This window comes from Berghia stephanieae, chromosome 11 (genome assembly GCF_034508935.2).
Source record: "Berghia stephanieae isolate SIO BIC M18660-M18661 chromosome 11, UCSD_Bste_1.3, whole genome shotgun sequence".
Taxonomy (NCBI): Eukaryota; Metazoa; Mollusca; class Gastropoda; order Nudibranchia; family Aeolidiidae; genus Berghia; species Berghia stephanieae.
This window is the reverse complement of record NC_088370.1, coordinates 2,406,893-2,424,455: the sequence shown is the minus strand read 5'-3', so window position 1 is coordinate 2,424,455 and position 17,563 is coordinate 2,406,893. Positions and strand designations below refer to the sequence as shown.

General features: G+C 37.0%; 1 protein-coding gene across 1 annotated transcript; it reads right to left on the bottom strand.

Annotated features, from left to right (window-relative positions):
• Positions 1-1,917: 1,917 nt before the first annotated feature.
• On the bottom strand, positions 1,918-17,506 carry LOC144957299 (NADH dehydrogenase [ubiquinone] flavoprotein 1, mitochondrial-like). The gene is given in 14 exon segments (XM_078888421.1): positions 1,918-2,140; positions 3,749-3,858; positions 4,890-4,944; positions 5,779-5,932; positions 7,351-7,517; positions 8,290-8,432; positions 8,435-8,480; positions 10,041-10,145; positions 10,873-10,937; positions 12,302-12,435; positions 13,458-13,606; positions 14,460-14,549; positions 15,304-15,380; positions 17,341-17,506. Coding segments are annotated over 14 exon segments (1,422 nt in total). The 5' UTR covers positions 17,387-17,506; the 3' UTR covers positions 1,918-2,059.
• Between the last annotated feature and the right edge of the window lie 57 nt (positions 17,507-17,563).

Genomic DNA, 17,563 nt, shown 5'->3' with positions numbered 1-17,563 from the left:
TTGGATTTGGTATGTGTGGAAATTTTCGCCTAACAGGAGTCATGTCTCGTTCTACTTGTTACATGCTGTTGTTGGTCAGGGACCCTTTGTAAAGTGCTTTGAGCATGTTTAGTGGATATTGCGCTATATAACAGCTCAAGTTTTTTTTTACACATAAAGGAAATTGATCTTCATTCCACGAGCTGGTAATCTGTCCCTTTGTCTGGTCAGTTTTGTTTTTGTTTAAAAGGGTTTTACAACGCTTGTGACACTGTTTTTGTTTTTAAGGGTTTTACAGAGTTTGCACGTAGCCATCGTTATGTTATAGCCTGATACTGAAGACCAAAAGGACTGGCATTTTGACGTCATTTTTTGGTTTTTGCACCGCCTAGTGAGTTGTCGTTGGTAGAGCTCATGGAAACAAGTCATTTCATTGGTTGAACATATTGAATACAACTCACGATTTGTTTTCTTTTGTGGCAAAAGACTGGCATTTTTTGGTCAGTATCAGGCCATAACTTTATGAAGGCTACGGTTTGAAACACATTTAGGTCATATCAACGCCAGTAAAGAGGAAGAAAATGGGATAGTAAAAAGTTCTAGAATTAAGTCCCCAAGAAAAAGGCAGACAAAGGGGGATTAGTTCAAATAGGGAACAGATGTAGATTCGAAGAGCACATTTACATAGTTTTTAGTTTTGAGATCAGATAAATGTCTCATCCTGACACAAGCACAGGTCCCTGTTAAGAGGAACACACTCAAATCATATGTAAAACAAAAATAATACAATGCATAACAGAGAGATGATTCACAAGAAAAAAATATCATCTCCAAAACTCCAACTATACATTTGACTGTTTCCCTCCCAGCTAGGGTATTCGGCCAGGGCCAGGACAAAGCCAAGTAATCCCATTCCAAGACAAAGACAGAAAGCAAGTTGGAAAACAACAATATAGGGGGGAAGAAGACACAGTAAGTACCTCCTTGCGCACTATGGGAGGTCAGGAATTGTGACACTTTAAGGTCATCTCAGCGCTAGTAAAACGGAAAAAGAAGGGATGGTAAAAAAAATTCTAGATTTACGACAATTAAAGAACCCTAGAAGAAGTAAGACAAAGAGGACTGGTTCAACTGGGGAACAGATATAGATTCCAAGAGCAAACTATCAATTGTGCTTTGTTGGAGATCAATTAAAAGTCCAATCCTGACACAGTGCCTTTTGATTAAAAAGTGTGAAAAAGTGAAAATAAAAAGCAACAAAAAAAAAAAACCCAACCCTCCCCCCCCCCCCCCAAAAAAAAAAAACACCAACCCCCCGCCTCCCCATAAAAAAAACACCAACCCCAAAACAAAACAAAAACAAACAAACAAAACCTCAGCTCTTGTTTGCAGACAAAATCAACAAAAAAAATAGTTTAAAACCTTGGTTTAACTTTAACAATAAATTTATTCATATATCGTCAGTGACAGAAGTAGAGAAGCATTCATTTTCAAAATGCCAGACTACATCACTACTTATGAAAACACAAATACCTCGCAACAGGATTTATATGTGTATCCAACGTTCCTATTCTAAAATTTGAACGATACTGTTGGTGAAAATACTTTTCACAAAGTATTTTTTACATAACGGATTAAAATGCAATTTTAACTCTCATTCTCTCTCACACACTCATTTCTTCCATCCAAGAAACAGTTATCTATCACATATAAAATCATACATTTGTACACACACGAAACACACAAACACTCAAGACAAATATTCAATATTTTTTACACATTAACAATATTTCATGAGTAGAAGCTTTTAACACAATCAAGATCAGCTTAAAACCCAGGTTAAATCTAAATCGAGTCATTTAACATTCACAAGTGTTTCTCAAAGCAAAAAGAAAGACTTATATCTGACAACGCTTCATGACCTAAATAAAACAAGACTTTTTTTAAATCACAAATTCACAAAATGTTGTTGGTCGATGACTGAAATAAAAATCTTTAGAATTACAAAACTTTTCAAGTCTGCACTTAGACCAAACCGCTTCTAAATGTTAAATGACACAAATTTGTGATAATCTTCCAGTTAGCTGGTGGCAGCTTTTTTATTTTTGTGGTATTCGTCCATCCTCCTCTCAAGCTCCGGTCTGAAGTGACGGATCAAACCCTGTGAACGAATTGAAAAATAATAAATAACACGAAGACAAAGCACCCGCAACGATGACATTCTAAAATAATGAAAACAATCCCATGAAAAAGAGAAAGTAGTCGATCCATGCTGTGTGGTTTGTTGGATCAACGGTAAAGTGTCTATTGTCACAAAAGTCAAGCGATGTTAAGCACGGTCTGTGGCTGGAGGGTTGACATTGATTGTGGAAAATTCTGGACCCCATGTTATGTCCTTGGGAAAGGCACTAAACACACATTACCCCACTTGTCTCAGGTGTGAATGGATATCTGGCTATAGGCAGTGATGGATATTGTCAGAATGTTAGTACAAAAAAATGCTTGACAGGCGACTGGTACTGTATGAAAAGGAAATATGGTTCCACATGGCTTGCTGGAGGAATAAATGAAATATTGTGAAGCGCATTGATCATGGAAAGTAAGTCTGTGGAACTGTGCTATAGAAATGTTCATTTTTTTTTTTCTCTTTGATTCATCTTTAATTTTTAGTTCCTGCAAGGCTGGGCTATTTAACTCAATCATTTGTATTCAAACCAAAGCTGATAAATTGCCTTGATTTGATGATATAGCTATGTAAACCAAATGCTGAAAATTGATTTTCATCGAAAATAATAAGACATAAATAATATATTTTTTTTTTTTCAAATTGAAGAAACTCTGTACAAGCTTGATAATACCCACAACTGTGACAAATCAGATATTAACGATACAGGTGTCAAAGTCATCTACACCCAAACAAGGTTTTTCTCAAACGCATTCGAATGTCCAAATTTTTTTCCTTCTTATTCTTTGTTATCATTCAATTCCTTTATCGAACTAATTTTTACCTCTAACACAGTTTCCTCAAACTAATTTCACCCAGTGACTCTATTTACCATGTGTAAATACAGTATGATACACTCCATCGTCGTTTCACATCACCGATACCTCTCTGCTTGTTCTTATCACTTTGCCATTCGTTCTAATTTCAATGCCACATGCCATGATTTGCTAATGGTTGGCCACGACGGTAAAAAGTGTTTTACAGCACCCCCTCCTTCCTATACACCAACCCCTTGTAACATGCCATGATAACATAACGACGGTAAACAGTGTTATACAGCACCCCCCCCCCCACCCCCTTCCCATACACCAACCCCTTGTAACATGCCATGATAACATAAGTTATCTCCCTCAACAGATCAATAATGTAAATATATAATAAAGTTCCATTTATTCATACTCAAGCGGAAATTTGTCTTAGGGTCTATCCCAAACAACGACTTGAATAACCCAGATGTCAGCCACAGCTCAGCGCTGCAAATTGAGCTAGGGCCCATAATGTGGTGATTTGTTAAACTTGGTGTCTTTTTCTGTGTGTTTGTGTGTGTGTGTGGGGGGGGGGGGTTACCAAGAAAAGACCATACTGCTGAGCCACATTGCCCCCCCCCCCCCCCCATCTCTCTCAAGTTGTTTTGGCAAGGCATGGTTTCCTCGAACTACGGTTTCTTCTAACTTTTTTGCATGTCCCGAGGAGTTTGAGGAAACCGTGCTGGAGTGTAATCAAATTGAAATGGGATGCGTATGAATCAAAACATGTGACACAAACCTGTACAGGCCAGGCGGCTCCATCTCCCAGAGCACAGATAGTGTGTCCTTCAATCTGCTTGCTAAGCTCGTACAGCATATCAATCTCATTAGCATGGGCGTTGCCAGTCTCTGAAGGGGGTGAAATCAATCATTATTTTGAAAGACAAATCTAAATTATCTAAAAAAAAAAACAACAGAAAAAACCCCCCAAAAAAACCCAACTAAAATTTCACTCATTCATCCTACGGCTAACAATAAATAAAAAAAGGGAAATAGGATCTTCCATTTCATTCACAAAGACAGATGATGTGGATGCTTTGGGTTTCCCTTTGTCAACAAAATATGATGAGTGAGACTCTTAAAGATGAATTAAAAAAAAAAAAAATGTCCTTTACTCATCCCCAAGGGGAATTTTGTCTTTAGGGTCTATTCCAAGGGAAGACTGGAATAACCCTGGCATCAAGGTGGGTAGTCGAACTCGGTACCTTTTGGGTATGAGGCAAAGACAGTACTGCTGAGCCACACTGCCCCCAGAAAAGAGGATGTGTTTTTAAGGCGACTTAACAAAACAATGACGATCATTAGTAGAATGGTACAAGGTAAGTCCTTCATCAGGCTTATTCATCTACTTACTACTTTTTATTGTATTGTATAGTACTAGTAAATAGCATCTTATGTTTGAAAGTAAAAAAAAAAAAAAAAAAAAAAAAAAGAAGAATAATCTGGCAAAGGAAGGCAATCACATTATACTATAAGAGTTGATTCCAAGACAAAAGTCTAGACAATACAACAAGCAACATCTCTACCTCTTCTATCCCAAACTGAGCAAAATTGATGAAAAAGTCAAATTATATTATCAAATTATCAGTCCTACTACTTCTAGTACAACAACAATAAATGTTTTAACATGACCAATAACTCCATTGGAAATGATAGATACGTGAACAAAATTAAGTAAAACAAAGGGGTTGCCAACTCAGGAGGTAAAAATTTACTGAACTTTTATGCTGAGCACTGAACTCTAGAAAGATATGACATACTTACTTTTTAAAAAATTCCGTTTAGCAGGTGATTGGAAAATATATACAGAGGGTTTATAACATACTGATTTCCATAAATATATGGAAAATTGGCAACCTTGAAAGTAAATATAAACTTACGGAATCTGTGCATGATTTTCATCATCCAGCCAACCCCTTCTCTGCATGGTGTGCACTGAAAATAAACACAAAAAACAAAACAAAAACAAATATGAAAATAAATCAACCTCCAATTAATAATTAGATATAATCATTTCTGCCCTACAAATAATCTGAAAATAATTCTGATCATCGGTTAAAATGGACTACTTTACATTGCGGAAATCTTCAGAAGAATTTGAGTAAGAAAACAAACTCAAGCACTTTGCACTAAGACCTCAGAGGTATTTTTATTTCATGATCATTTGTACCTAAAAAATTGGCTAAGAAAAAAAAAGTCTCTTAGAGCCAGCCGCATGTCAAAAAACAAAAAACCATGGAATTATTCCAGTTTCAGTTGTGCTATACAGCCAGTAATAATTGTCTGCTATCTTTTGGACAGGACACTAGTCTATCGCAAAGTACTTTCCCTCAAATCTGAAAGACCAAGCTACCCAATCACAGCTGGTTCGCCAGATGGGTTAAAAAAATGATCAACTGACCCTGGATGAACAGTCTGCCAACTGAGCAATCCTGACCATTAAGTAGTCTTTCAGAGCCATCTGGCCCATGGAGCCAGAGTTTATCCCAGTTTCTATAGTGTGAAACGGACAATAGCAATTGCTTGCTATCCTTTAGATAAGACGCTAGTAAATCTAACAGACTCAGCCACCCATTCACTGCTGGGTGGACAGGGATGTCAGTAAAAAATCTCTACTGCATCCAGGATCAATCACAGTCCCTTTGCGTGAGAAGCGAGTGCTCTACCAACTGAACTATCGGGACCCCCATATCCTGACCCTTACTTTAAAATTAAAAAAAAAAAAAATTCCAATGTCGGTTTTAAAAAAAAAGTAGTAAATCTGCCTACCTGGCCACAACTTTCGTGCTTGTAAAAATCAATGAGCCTGGCAATACACCTGACAATATCAGACTGTTTATTCATGACGATGATGGCAGCCGTTCCCAGACCTGTCTGAGCCCGTATCAAATCATCAAAGTCCATCATGACATCTGTGCACACACTGGTGAATACAATTGAACAAATCACAGGAAATGGAAAGGTGAAAAAAACCCCAAAAACTAACAAAAAAGGCAAAAGAACAAATAAAAAATAAAATTAAAAAACGAAAAAAACAACCCAACCCAACAACCAAAAAAATTTTGTTTTAAAATCACAAAAAATCAATAGTTTCAGTTTTTGTATAACACAATATCCACTTTAAGTGCCCAAAGTGCTTTACAAGATGTCCCAAACCAAAAAGAGAAAAAAAAACCCCAGTAAGACGAGACATGACGTTTGTCAGGCCCTATCATCATATTTTTTCCCCCTCTGACTTTTAAAGGACAAAATACGGTTATTGATCATGCAGTCATTTACTCAGTTGACACCTGAGTGACATGAGAGAATGTGAGCAGCAAAGAGTATTTTCAAATTCAGAACAGTGAGTGGATCAGGCACTTATGTTGATAATAACAAGAAATGAAGTGAGTAGGAAAGTGCCAGAAGACAATATAGAATAGAAAATTCGCGGCGGCGATGGGGGCTCGAATCCGCGACCTTACTGGTACAACAACTCCATCTGGCCAGGGAGATTGTGACTCTACCATATGAGTGGGGTCGTGAATATCTCATACGGTAAATACAGTAAAGTTGTCGTACTAGTAAGGTCATGGGTTCGAGCCCCCATTGCTGCAGCGAAGTTTTTATTCTCTGTTGTCTTCTGGCACTTTCCTACTCAATCCATTTCTTGTTAATATTTTCCAGGATCTGGATACAATGTCTCCCTTGTCAGCCGTCCCACTATCTCACAAACACTTACTCTTTGGGAATGAGGGGAGTGGATGAGCCACCTGGTATGACGGCGTCCCAATATCTCACAAACACTTACTCTTTGGGAATGAGGGGAGTGGATGAGCCACCTGGGATGACGGCGTCCCACTATCTCACAAACACTTACTCTTTGGGAATGAGGGGAGTGGACGAGCCACCTGGGATGACAACGTCCCACTATCTCACAAACACTTACTCTTTGGGAATGAGGGGGGTGGATGAGCCACCTGGGATGACGACGTCCTCCTATCTCACAAACACTTACTCTTTGGGAATGAGGGGAGTGGATGAGCCACCTGGGATGACGGCGTCCCACTATCTCACAAACACTTACTCTTTGGGAATGAGGGGAGTGGATGAGCCACCTGGGATGACGGCGTCCCACTATCTCACAAACACTTACTCTTTGGGAATGAGGGGAGTGGATGAGCCACCTGGGATGACGGCGTCCCACTATCTCACAAACACTTACTCTTTGGGAATGAGGGGAGTGGATGAGCCACCTGGGATGACGGCGTCCCACTATCTCACAAACACTTACTCTTTGGAATGAGGGGAGTGGACGAGCCACCTGGGATGACGGCATCCCAATATCTCACAAACACTTACTCTTTGGGAATGAGGGGAGTGGATGAGCCACCTGGGATGACGGCCAGCAGATTGTCCCAGCCACCGATGACTCCCCCAGCGTGGAGTTCTATCAATTCCTTCAGGTTTATGGACATCTCCTCTTCCACTGTTGTAGGGTTGTTGACGTGACCAGAGATGTTGAATAACTAGAATTTTAAAAAATAAATAAAATAATTGTATTATTTTTGTCACGTTCTTGCAGGTACAAAGCAAAATAATTAAAGTAAACTCCAGGTCATGGTTTAATCCCACAGAAAGTAGATAAAATAAGGTTAAACCAAGAACGAAGGACCAAATACTACCACAAAACAATCATGCAACTTAGCCCAATTAAAAAAAACCCCACTTGTTTCTACTTCGATCATACAAGAAAATAATTTTTTTTCTTCTTTTATTGAACATTTCGGGTAGTTTTCTCATATATTTTCCACAAAAAATTCTATTTTTTTTTCTGCTAATTTTCTCATATATTTTTAACATGTTATTGTAATTGCAATATTTAGAATTAAACAACCCCTGCTTTTACGAAGACATCAGACTAATAAAGAAAAAAAAAAAAAAAACCAACAAAAAATACTCCTTCAATTCCTATGACAGGATTTGTCCAAAGCATCTTAAAACAGTAAAAGTCATAATGGTTAGTCAAGTTAGCTTTATTATAACATATACATAGAGGACCTTAATAAATCTCTGTCGTCTATCTGGAATTAAGTAATGTATTCATGTCTTTATTTGCTTTTTGTTGCTGGCTGAAGAAGGGGTTTGATCCCGAGGAATTCCATGTTTGGTATTTTGTTCTTTTTTGAAGCTGTTATATCCATTTTTGTTAATTACCTTTTACAGTCCACAGCTTCTAGCAGCCTAGTGTCACTTTGACATATATTCCAAATACAACACACAACACAAAATCCAACCCACCTTGGTACCCCTGTTCCTGTCACGACCAAAACTGGCAAACCACTCCCCACCGCGTCGGCAGATATCAGGAGCCACAGCAACAGTCTCCACATTGGCCACAGTCGTGGGACAACCAAACACGCCTACATCAGCAGGGAACGGGGCTTCAGACGAGGTTTTCCTTGCTTGCCCTCCAGAGACTCAATCAAAGCCTTAAATGAATAAAGAGTTGAAAACAAAGTTAAATAATGATTTTAAAAAAAAAAACATTGATGAAAGAAAATAATCTATTATAAAAGTAAATTTTGCAACATGTTGTAACACCACAGACGGCGAAGTGGCTGAGTGGTTAAGCACTGCACTGTGACCCGGAAGGTCCCGGGTTCGAGCCTTGCTTTGGGCACTTTCGTTTTTTTCCCTTGGGCAAGATTATTAACCCCCAATTTGCTCATTTGGACAGCATGGGTGATTCCTGTTGACATCAGACATCTTGTCAGGGCTGGCGGAGTCGGTTATTTTTAAACCGACTCCGACTCCAGCCTTGAAACCGACTCCGACTCCTCAAGCATAGTATTAATAGGTAATAATATGCAATCAACACTCGCAGCTACTTTTAGCTTTTCCCCAGAATATGTATTATAACAATACAAGCCGCTTCATATTTGATATTGCATCATTAACAGTACAAGCTCTTCATCATTTTTTGGCTACAGATTGATTAGCTCATTTCGATTAAACACATTAATATTGATTAATGATCATCAAATTTAAAAGATAAAACACATCCCCTTTTCCAATGAAAACAAACACAGAAAAAAGATTACTATTTGTGAATTTTAGTTTTGAAAAAGTTTTAATTAATAGTAATAGTTTTAATAGTTTTAGTTTAAAACTGAAACTAAGATATGAATAAAACTGTCATTAAGAGCAACAAAAAGAGGAAAATATTGAAACTGAAACCATTTATACTAAAATAAAGTCACTTCTTATGGTCTTATGGTTATCCCACTTTCTAATAACCTAACTTTAACATTGAAGAGTCAGCATCCCCACCCCTCCCTCTAGTCAGGTACGGGGTGATTGGCATTGATGCCAACTTAAATGTACAGCACGAGAGCATGAAGGTTGGGTAGGAAAAGGGGTTTTGGAAGCATAGTTCACCTTTAGCTAATACCAATGTAATTTTTTTCAAATTCTATTGGCCTGGATACTATCTATATCTAGTATCTAAAATATTACACATTGAATGATATAAAAATGCAATGTCTGAAAGTGGTAAGGAGTCGGAGTCGGGACTTCTAAAACCGACTCCGACTCCACCTTCAAACAACCGACTCCTACCATCTCCGACTCGCCAGCCCTGCATCTTGTTTGATGAATTATCTATATTCCTTCATGGAATGCCTAGGCGATGATATCTTATGATGTCGCGGTGGAAGGGAAGAATTAAAAAACTTTTTTTTTGGTAATACCACAAGGATCATTATAGTCCATAATATGCTCAATATGTACTAGTATCTAGCAAAGAGGAATAACAGCGTAATGCTTTCTCTGCACATTCATAAAAAGTCTTCTTCCTTTATATTCCAGTACAGAAAACATTTCCCTACAAGACAACAGAACAACTGAAAGAAATCAACAACTCCCATTACTACTAAATGGGCAATGGACAGGGAGTACAACCCCCCCCCCCCCCCTCCCCCCTCTCTCTCTCTCTCTCTCTCTCTCTCTCTCTCCTAGGATGTACAAGTCTCAACCCAAAATACACTTACTGTTTCTTCCCCACAAATGTAGGCGCCTGCTCCTCTGTGCACAATGACGTCGAAATCGTATCCCGAACCACAGGCATTCTTTCCAATTAATCCATCTTTGTATGCCTGTAGAGAATAAAAGTTGTCAAATATCAAATTGAAGTAACAAACTCAACAGTTCAAATGTTGGTTGTTCAATATCATCTTATTTTAACTCACTAAACCCTAACACTGACTATATTCGAAGTTTATCCCGGTTACTTTTACCATATTCCTATTTATTACATTTTTATGAGACAAATTATAGGTGTAGCATCAAAGATAATGTTTTTAGTTTTTACACGTTAATGGTAGTTGAATAAAACTATCCATGTAAATGCTCATTTTTAATATAGTTTTTTCAATTTTGAAAAGTAGTAAAAAACTCCAGGATTGAGTGAATTAATACCTGGCATCAAAATTTCAATATTCGTTATTACACAACAAACCATATAGGGAATGAGATTAGCGGAAGAGTAGCGTCCCTTGATTGGATGTCACCCATTGTCTGTGACGTCACCGGCGGAAAAGTTATTAGAGAGAAAACATCATGTTGGTTGTGCGCATGCGTCTCTCGTCCTCGCTTCCGGTGAAAGCGGCTTGAGACACTTCACCGAAAGCGAGGATGAGAGAGACGCATGCGCAAAACCAAATTGACGCTCTCTCTGTAAAGTAACGTCCAATCAAGGGACGCTACTCTTCCGCTAATCTCATTCCCTATATAGTTCATCTCCTCTCAGAGTGTAACACAAATTCCTTAAAGGATTAAATGATTTCACAAAATTTTTAACAAGTAATTGGTATGAAAGCTTACCTCATTTATAGCAATTTGAAGATTAGATGCCTCATTGTAAAACTCTCCACGGATGTAGATATAAGCTGGCAAAAACAAAACAAGGGAAGGCATTAAGTATAGATGACAATATACAGAGTGAAATATTGAAGTTGAAGGACACTCACAGAAAAAAAAAAAATCTATATAAAATAATTTATAATCAGGAACATTATGTAAAAAAAACAAAATATCAGTGGCATTTGTTCAGTTATATTCTATGACTTTTAATAACAGGGTTTCCAATTCAGGAGGCAATAATTTACTGAATTTCTACACAAACAAATTGACCGACCCATTTCTGAGTGCTGAACTCCAATGAAAAGACATTATGTACTTACTCTTTACCGTTAAGCAGATGATTGGAAAATATACCGAGGGTTTAAAACATACTGAATTCCGTAAATATATGGAAAATTGACAACCTTGTAATAAGAAACAAACATAAATAATGGTATTTCTCTATTATTGAATTGCATGCTGAGAAGGTGAGACAACTAACATTCATAAACAAGTGATCAACAGATAAATCACAAACCATCCAAAGATGTCTAAGACCGATTATTACAATACAATGTTATTTTAAAAGCTTCTAATATATTAATATTATAATCATTGCTTTCAGAATATCTGAGTCGGAAGATTGAAATGAATTTTGCGTCTTTTTTTTTTTTCATAAAATTTTTTGTTTGTTTTAAAAATACCCCCCCCCCCCCCCCCAAAAAAAAAAAACCCAAAAAAAAACCCAACTAATTTCCAGAAATTTAAAAGCTTTAGATTTTCTAATTCCCTCCTTGGATCCAAAAATCTCGAGATAGCTGCACAAATATATTACAGTCGTTGACAGACATGCTTTCATATTAAAGAAATGGCATGACAAATCTATCTCTCTCTTCTAGCGATATGTACAGCTTTGGACGAAACTTTGCACCCCATAAATAAATAATGTTTCTTTTCCCCATGAAAGCTAAGAACAAATTACCTTTTAAAAGATTTTTTTTTTTTTTAATCAACTCGAAGCCCTAAAAATATTTTCCTTGAATAAAACATTAACTCCAGTTTTACACAGGAAAAACAAAACAAAATAACAAACCCCCCCCCCCCCCCCCACACACACACAAAATGCACTTGTAGCTGTGACTTCTTTCTCAATACACATCTAACATTATAAATAACAAGTGTCAAATGCATTGGAGGCTTTAATTCAATCAACGATGACAAAAGGGTGCAGACGTTTGGGTTTCTCCTTTATTATTTCATTCCTGTTTTGTTGACAAAGGGGAAACCCGAAACATCAACATCATCTGTCTTGGTTAATTAAATTAGAGCTTTAATTCCATTCGACTTTTGTTATTAATTTCTTCGAGCTTCAAGCAGCAACTTTGCATCTACTATTCTAAAAACATCGTACCAGCTCTAGCTTGCATAGAAGCTCCTGCCACTAGGCACCCTTCTATCAACTTGTGTGGATCGTGTCTCATGATCTCCCTGTCTTTACAAGTTCCTGGTTCTCCCTCATCAGCATTAACTACCAAGTACTTTGGCCTGACAAAAAAAGGTAGAGACAAAATATAATTATTCAAGAAACAAAACAAAAAACAATCTGTATGAATGTCTTACGTGGTCAAAACAACCAGTCCAGGACATAGAAACGGTCATATTTCATGTTGCTAGATAGAAATAAATTTTTTTAAAAATAAAAAAAATCCCTTTATTCATCCCATAGGGGAAATTTGTCTCTAGGGTTGATTCCAAGGGAAGACTGGAATAACCCAGATGCCAGCCGTTGTGCAGAGCCGCAAATTGAGCTTGGGCGAGATGACTTGCTCAAGCCCACACAGCGTAGTGGCGGGTGATCGAACTCGGTACCTTTTGGGCACGAAGCAAAGGCTGTACCACTGAGCCACACTGCCAGAATCTAATTTTACATGTAAAGATCCCATTACTAATAATAACAACACTGTCTCTCGACGGGCCATCCCCAAATTGTTATTGGTTAAATAATGTATCTGGTTGTTTTCAAGTTATTAGAAATGGCATTTACTCAAAGGACTGATCCCAATATTATAATTTTAGGACATTCGAAATCCACAGGATTATTGACTCCAAATTCAGACTTGAACTGTCAATCATATGATTTTACATCAGTCCCTATGACCAATAACGAAATGAGGGTGTTATGGATACACATTTCAAATATTTACCATCATACATATTAAGCCATTCAATAATAATAAAAATCAACATAAGATGATATGGCTTGGGCCAAAGATGGGTGAATATACAACTTAATAACAGCTGAACATCAACCCTTTCTTCTCCTTTGTTTTTCATCTATATACATTGGCCACAATCAATGTGCACTTATTGGCAGGTCTGATAACACACTTGCTTATGAGTCAACTGTTGTAATGGAAATCTAAAAAAAAAAATGACGTAAAATATTGTCCATTACAACAATGTTAAACTAGGCCCATAAGGATGTCAGACCTGTATATATGTACACATTGACCACAATCAATAAATGACAGGACAAATGACAGAGATGGATCAAATCCAAGTCTCACCTTCCATCTGAGGGCTTGTTCATGAAACCCCATTTCATTCCAGTAGGAAATCCAGCTCCTCCTCTGCCCCTCAGGCCTGATGTGGAAATCTCTTTCAGAATCCACTCATGACCTTTGTGAATAATTTCCTTGGTTTTGTACCAAGAGCCCTGAAAAAAACCATTAAAAAGAAATATAAAGACATTCCATTTTAATAGGGATGAGAAAAAAATTCAACACCAAATGATACATAGCTTTAACAAAATTAATTAAATTAAAATTAAAATTCTCTTTATCTATCCCATAGGGGAAATTTGTCTATAGGGTCTATTCCAAAGGAAGACTGGAATAATCCAGGAGTCATCCACAGTGCAGCACTGCAAATTGAGCCAGGGCGAGGTGACTTGCTCAAGGCCACACAACGCAGCAGCGGGTGATCGAACTCGATACCTTTCGGGTTCGAAGCAAAGACACGCTGCCCTACAATGTTGATTTCCTTGATGAAATCAGAGCTAAACAGCAAAAATGTGACCCATCACATCCACCAGTATTACATTAAGGCAGACCTACCTACATGTAAATTCAAAAATTCATAACTCTTAGAAAATAAAAATTATAGCCGCCATGGTTAATATTAAAAATCATCAACCTTTTTCCCTCACAAGAAATAAATACTTAAAATTTATGTGGTGTAATATCAACTTCCATTTTCAATAAGTTTTAATGACTTAGAAATGTTCATGAAGTTATGAAATTGGAGCCAAAACTTCGAAATTCTACAAAATTTTCAAAATAGTAGGCAGTTAAAAAAGGATAAACGGTCACATAAAACTTTATTTTGGTTTATAGATCAACTCATGACTCATAGTGAACGACAAGGGTTGTGGACTCGTTTATCTTTTTTCTCATCTTAAAGTGTCAAATGATTTTGATTCCAATGTTAAGATTTCTGAACAACAATCATCAAAATGGATATAATGTATATAACTATAAAACTATCTTTGGGATCACTCGTAAACTTACCCTTGCTTTGGCACCTTTCAATTTAAAGTCGTGTCGTCCATACAAATTTGTGAAAATTCTGTCTTGGTCCTTAAGGGGACCGAATGTGGTCTAGAAATGACAAAAGAAAGACAGAGAATCAGTGGGGCATATTAAAAATTAAAAACATAATCGTAGTGAAAATAAACGATTGTGACTATCATTATGCTCACTGTCAGGAAGTAATGAAGACTTAATTTTTTTTTTTTAAATGATGAAAAGAATGTGATAACTAGTTGATATATAAAATAAATCAGATCTCAGATCTGATAGAGGAATAATTCAAATAAGTTAACTTTTTCAGTGCCATTGGCCGCACTGCGCGGCCAGAGCATAATCTGTTCTACTGGCCAATGGCCGCAGAGTGCGGCTGGTTTTGAAAGGCAAAAATAATAATGTAATCCAGTCCAACTTTCTACAACAGTACTATAAATTGAACCAATGGTATCATTTCTTTCATCAAAATATTTAATTGGCCCTCAGGGGGTTGGGGGTGTTTTAACTGAGATTTTGCACTGAATTCGAATGTCGCTTTGTCTTCGCTTGTCATTCTCATGCTGCCTCAATCAGGTGTCAACCATTTTGTGAGGGAAATGCGAATATAATCTCAACGCTCAGAGAGTTAATAAAAATCTACTCATGTTTTCCTATTTTATCAATATAAATCCACTAGGTATACACACAATGATATATCACTGTACATGTATGTATAAATATAGTTTATATAGATACCAATTTTTATATCGCTAAAATAAGATGAAGATTTTAAATCATTGGAATTCGGGGAAACTTTTTCCTTCTATTACTATTGGTAATAACTCCTTACCTTCTCAGGTTTCTTTGCCGCTTGTGTGGTATTAGTTCTGACAACACAAGAAACAACTGGCAAATTCTGACCCCGACCTGTGAATAATATTAATTAATATTTGTGTATGAATTAATATAAAAATATAGTCAGCCAGAGCGAGAAAGGGGACAACAGGAATCCAACTGAGTGGTGCAAGTGTTATTTTATATAAGAATGTCAGTGAAAAGTGAGGAGTTTTCAGAGATAATGATAATTATAAAAATTGAACTAGCTTTTAATAGCTTGTAAAAAAAATGCATGGGTTCACTTTCACTCCACAATAAAAAGCCCCTTTCATCAGTGATGATACTCACAAAAAGTCAAAAAGGAGGAAAAGTCTCGGAAAAACGGAAAACTCACCTAGAACATTCTTGCACCACAGGAAAGTAGGCAGGATGACTTCTTTTGAGTACAATTTTAAAACGCCCGGAGTCCAGTAAAAGGAGGAAATTTTTTATATATATATTTTTTTTTTAAAAGGAGGTATTTTTTAAAGATTTATTATATTAAAAAAAAAGTAAAAGGAGGAAATGAAGGAAATATCCGCGGATCGAGGATCTGAGGAGGAAAACTGAGGAAAGGAAAGAAAACCGCGGATTTCCGCGGATCCGTGGAAAAGTATCATCACTGTTTCATTGTTGTATTTGGTGGTAAGCCACAATGTGGGGGTCCACATAGCTCAGTTGGTAGCGGTAGAGCACTCGTTTCACACGTAAAGGCAAAGGGACCGAGATCGATCCCGGGTGCAGTCGAGATTTTTTCTGACCCCCCTGCCCACCCAGCAGTATTTGGGTAACTGACAACCGAGTCTGTTTCACGCTATAGAAACCAATAAAGCCATAAATGGCACTCTATGCAGTCACCTTCTCCACATTTATTGCCACCAGCCGGGATCAGTTCAGCGGACTGGTTTCTGGTTCAATTTTGTCAGTCAATAACTTGAGACTTGAACGATTATTGCCACAGGAATCAAAATAAGGTCTGAGGTTCGATTCCCAGTCGAAGTAGACTGATTTTTTATTGTACTTTTCTTTCTTGCTTTGGCTGGCACTGGCACACTTGTTTAACTTTACTTTAACTTGTTCAGATTTTTATTTTTATAACTTAGCCGGTGTCAGTGCCAGGCACTTTGATAAAATTTTCAAACTCAAAATATCTTGATTTGACTCAGTCAGGGGGATGGGACTTGAAAAAACATAAAATTTGATACCTTATTTGTTTCTCTACGACCTACGGTTCCAGAGTTATTTATATTTTTCTACTGAAATTTTTTGTCAACTTTACAGAGAGAATCTGTGATCTCACTGCTGCCTCAAAACCAGCATCTCGCGGCGATCGGGAAATTTTGAGTCTTGCAGTCAACATGGCCCACTTATTGTTTTCAGTAATTTTGCTTCAATTAAAAAATAAATGGCAAGAGTTAGATATCATATTAAAGATCAGAAAATAAGCTTTATTTTCATATAAATCATTTTCATGTATGGAAAGTTTGGAAAAAATTAATGATAAACGAAAATGGAAAAAAATATGAGGTTTTTGTCCTAAAAAGTGGGGTTGGTGGCGGAAAAAATAAAATAATGAGCGAGTATATCAATTTTTATGAAATTTGGCAGAGATGTTCTTCAATTAATTGTCTATCGATGTATGAAGTATAATTAAAATGTATCCATAATTTAAAAAGTTGTTATAATTCAAAAATTTATAAATTTTTATTACATAAGTTTTCTGAGAAATACAATCAGGAATTGAGAATGAAATACACCGTTAGAAAGCTTGTTTTGTGCCCTTTATAATGATACCAAAATTAGTCACATGGGTTCACAAATAACGCCATGGTGACCAACACAGTAAAGGGTCAAAAATAAAGTTCCAAAAAACGAGTTTCACCTTACAGTGAGCCTATCGGCGGCCACTGGACTGGAGTTATCAAAGTGCCTGTCAGTGCCAGCTCCCAATCCCTCGGTTCAGTTTCTTAATCAAATAATGTTACCTCTGCTTTGCGTGCAAAATACTTACAAAGTGTTGAAGTTAAATTCGTTGATATGCGCGAAAGTCCAGCCATCCTGGTAGCAGTAACTCAGCTTTACCGCAGGAATGCTCTTATAAATTATTATGAAAGTTGCATAAAAAGGTTCAGTTTCACAACTCGACCTTTACATAAACATCTCCTCCATTGCCAAATGATAGTATCGGGGTAAATAAGAATTCATCTGAAAAAAAAAATTGTGTGAAGTATATT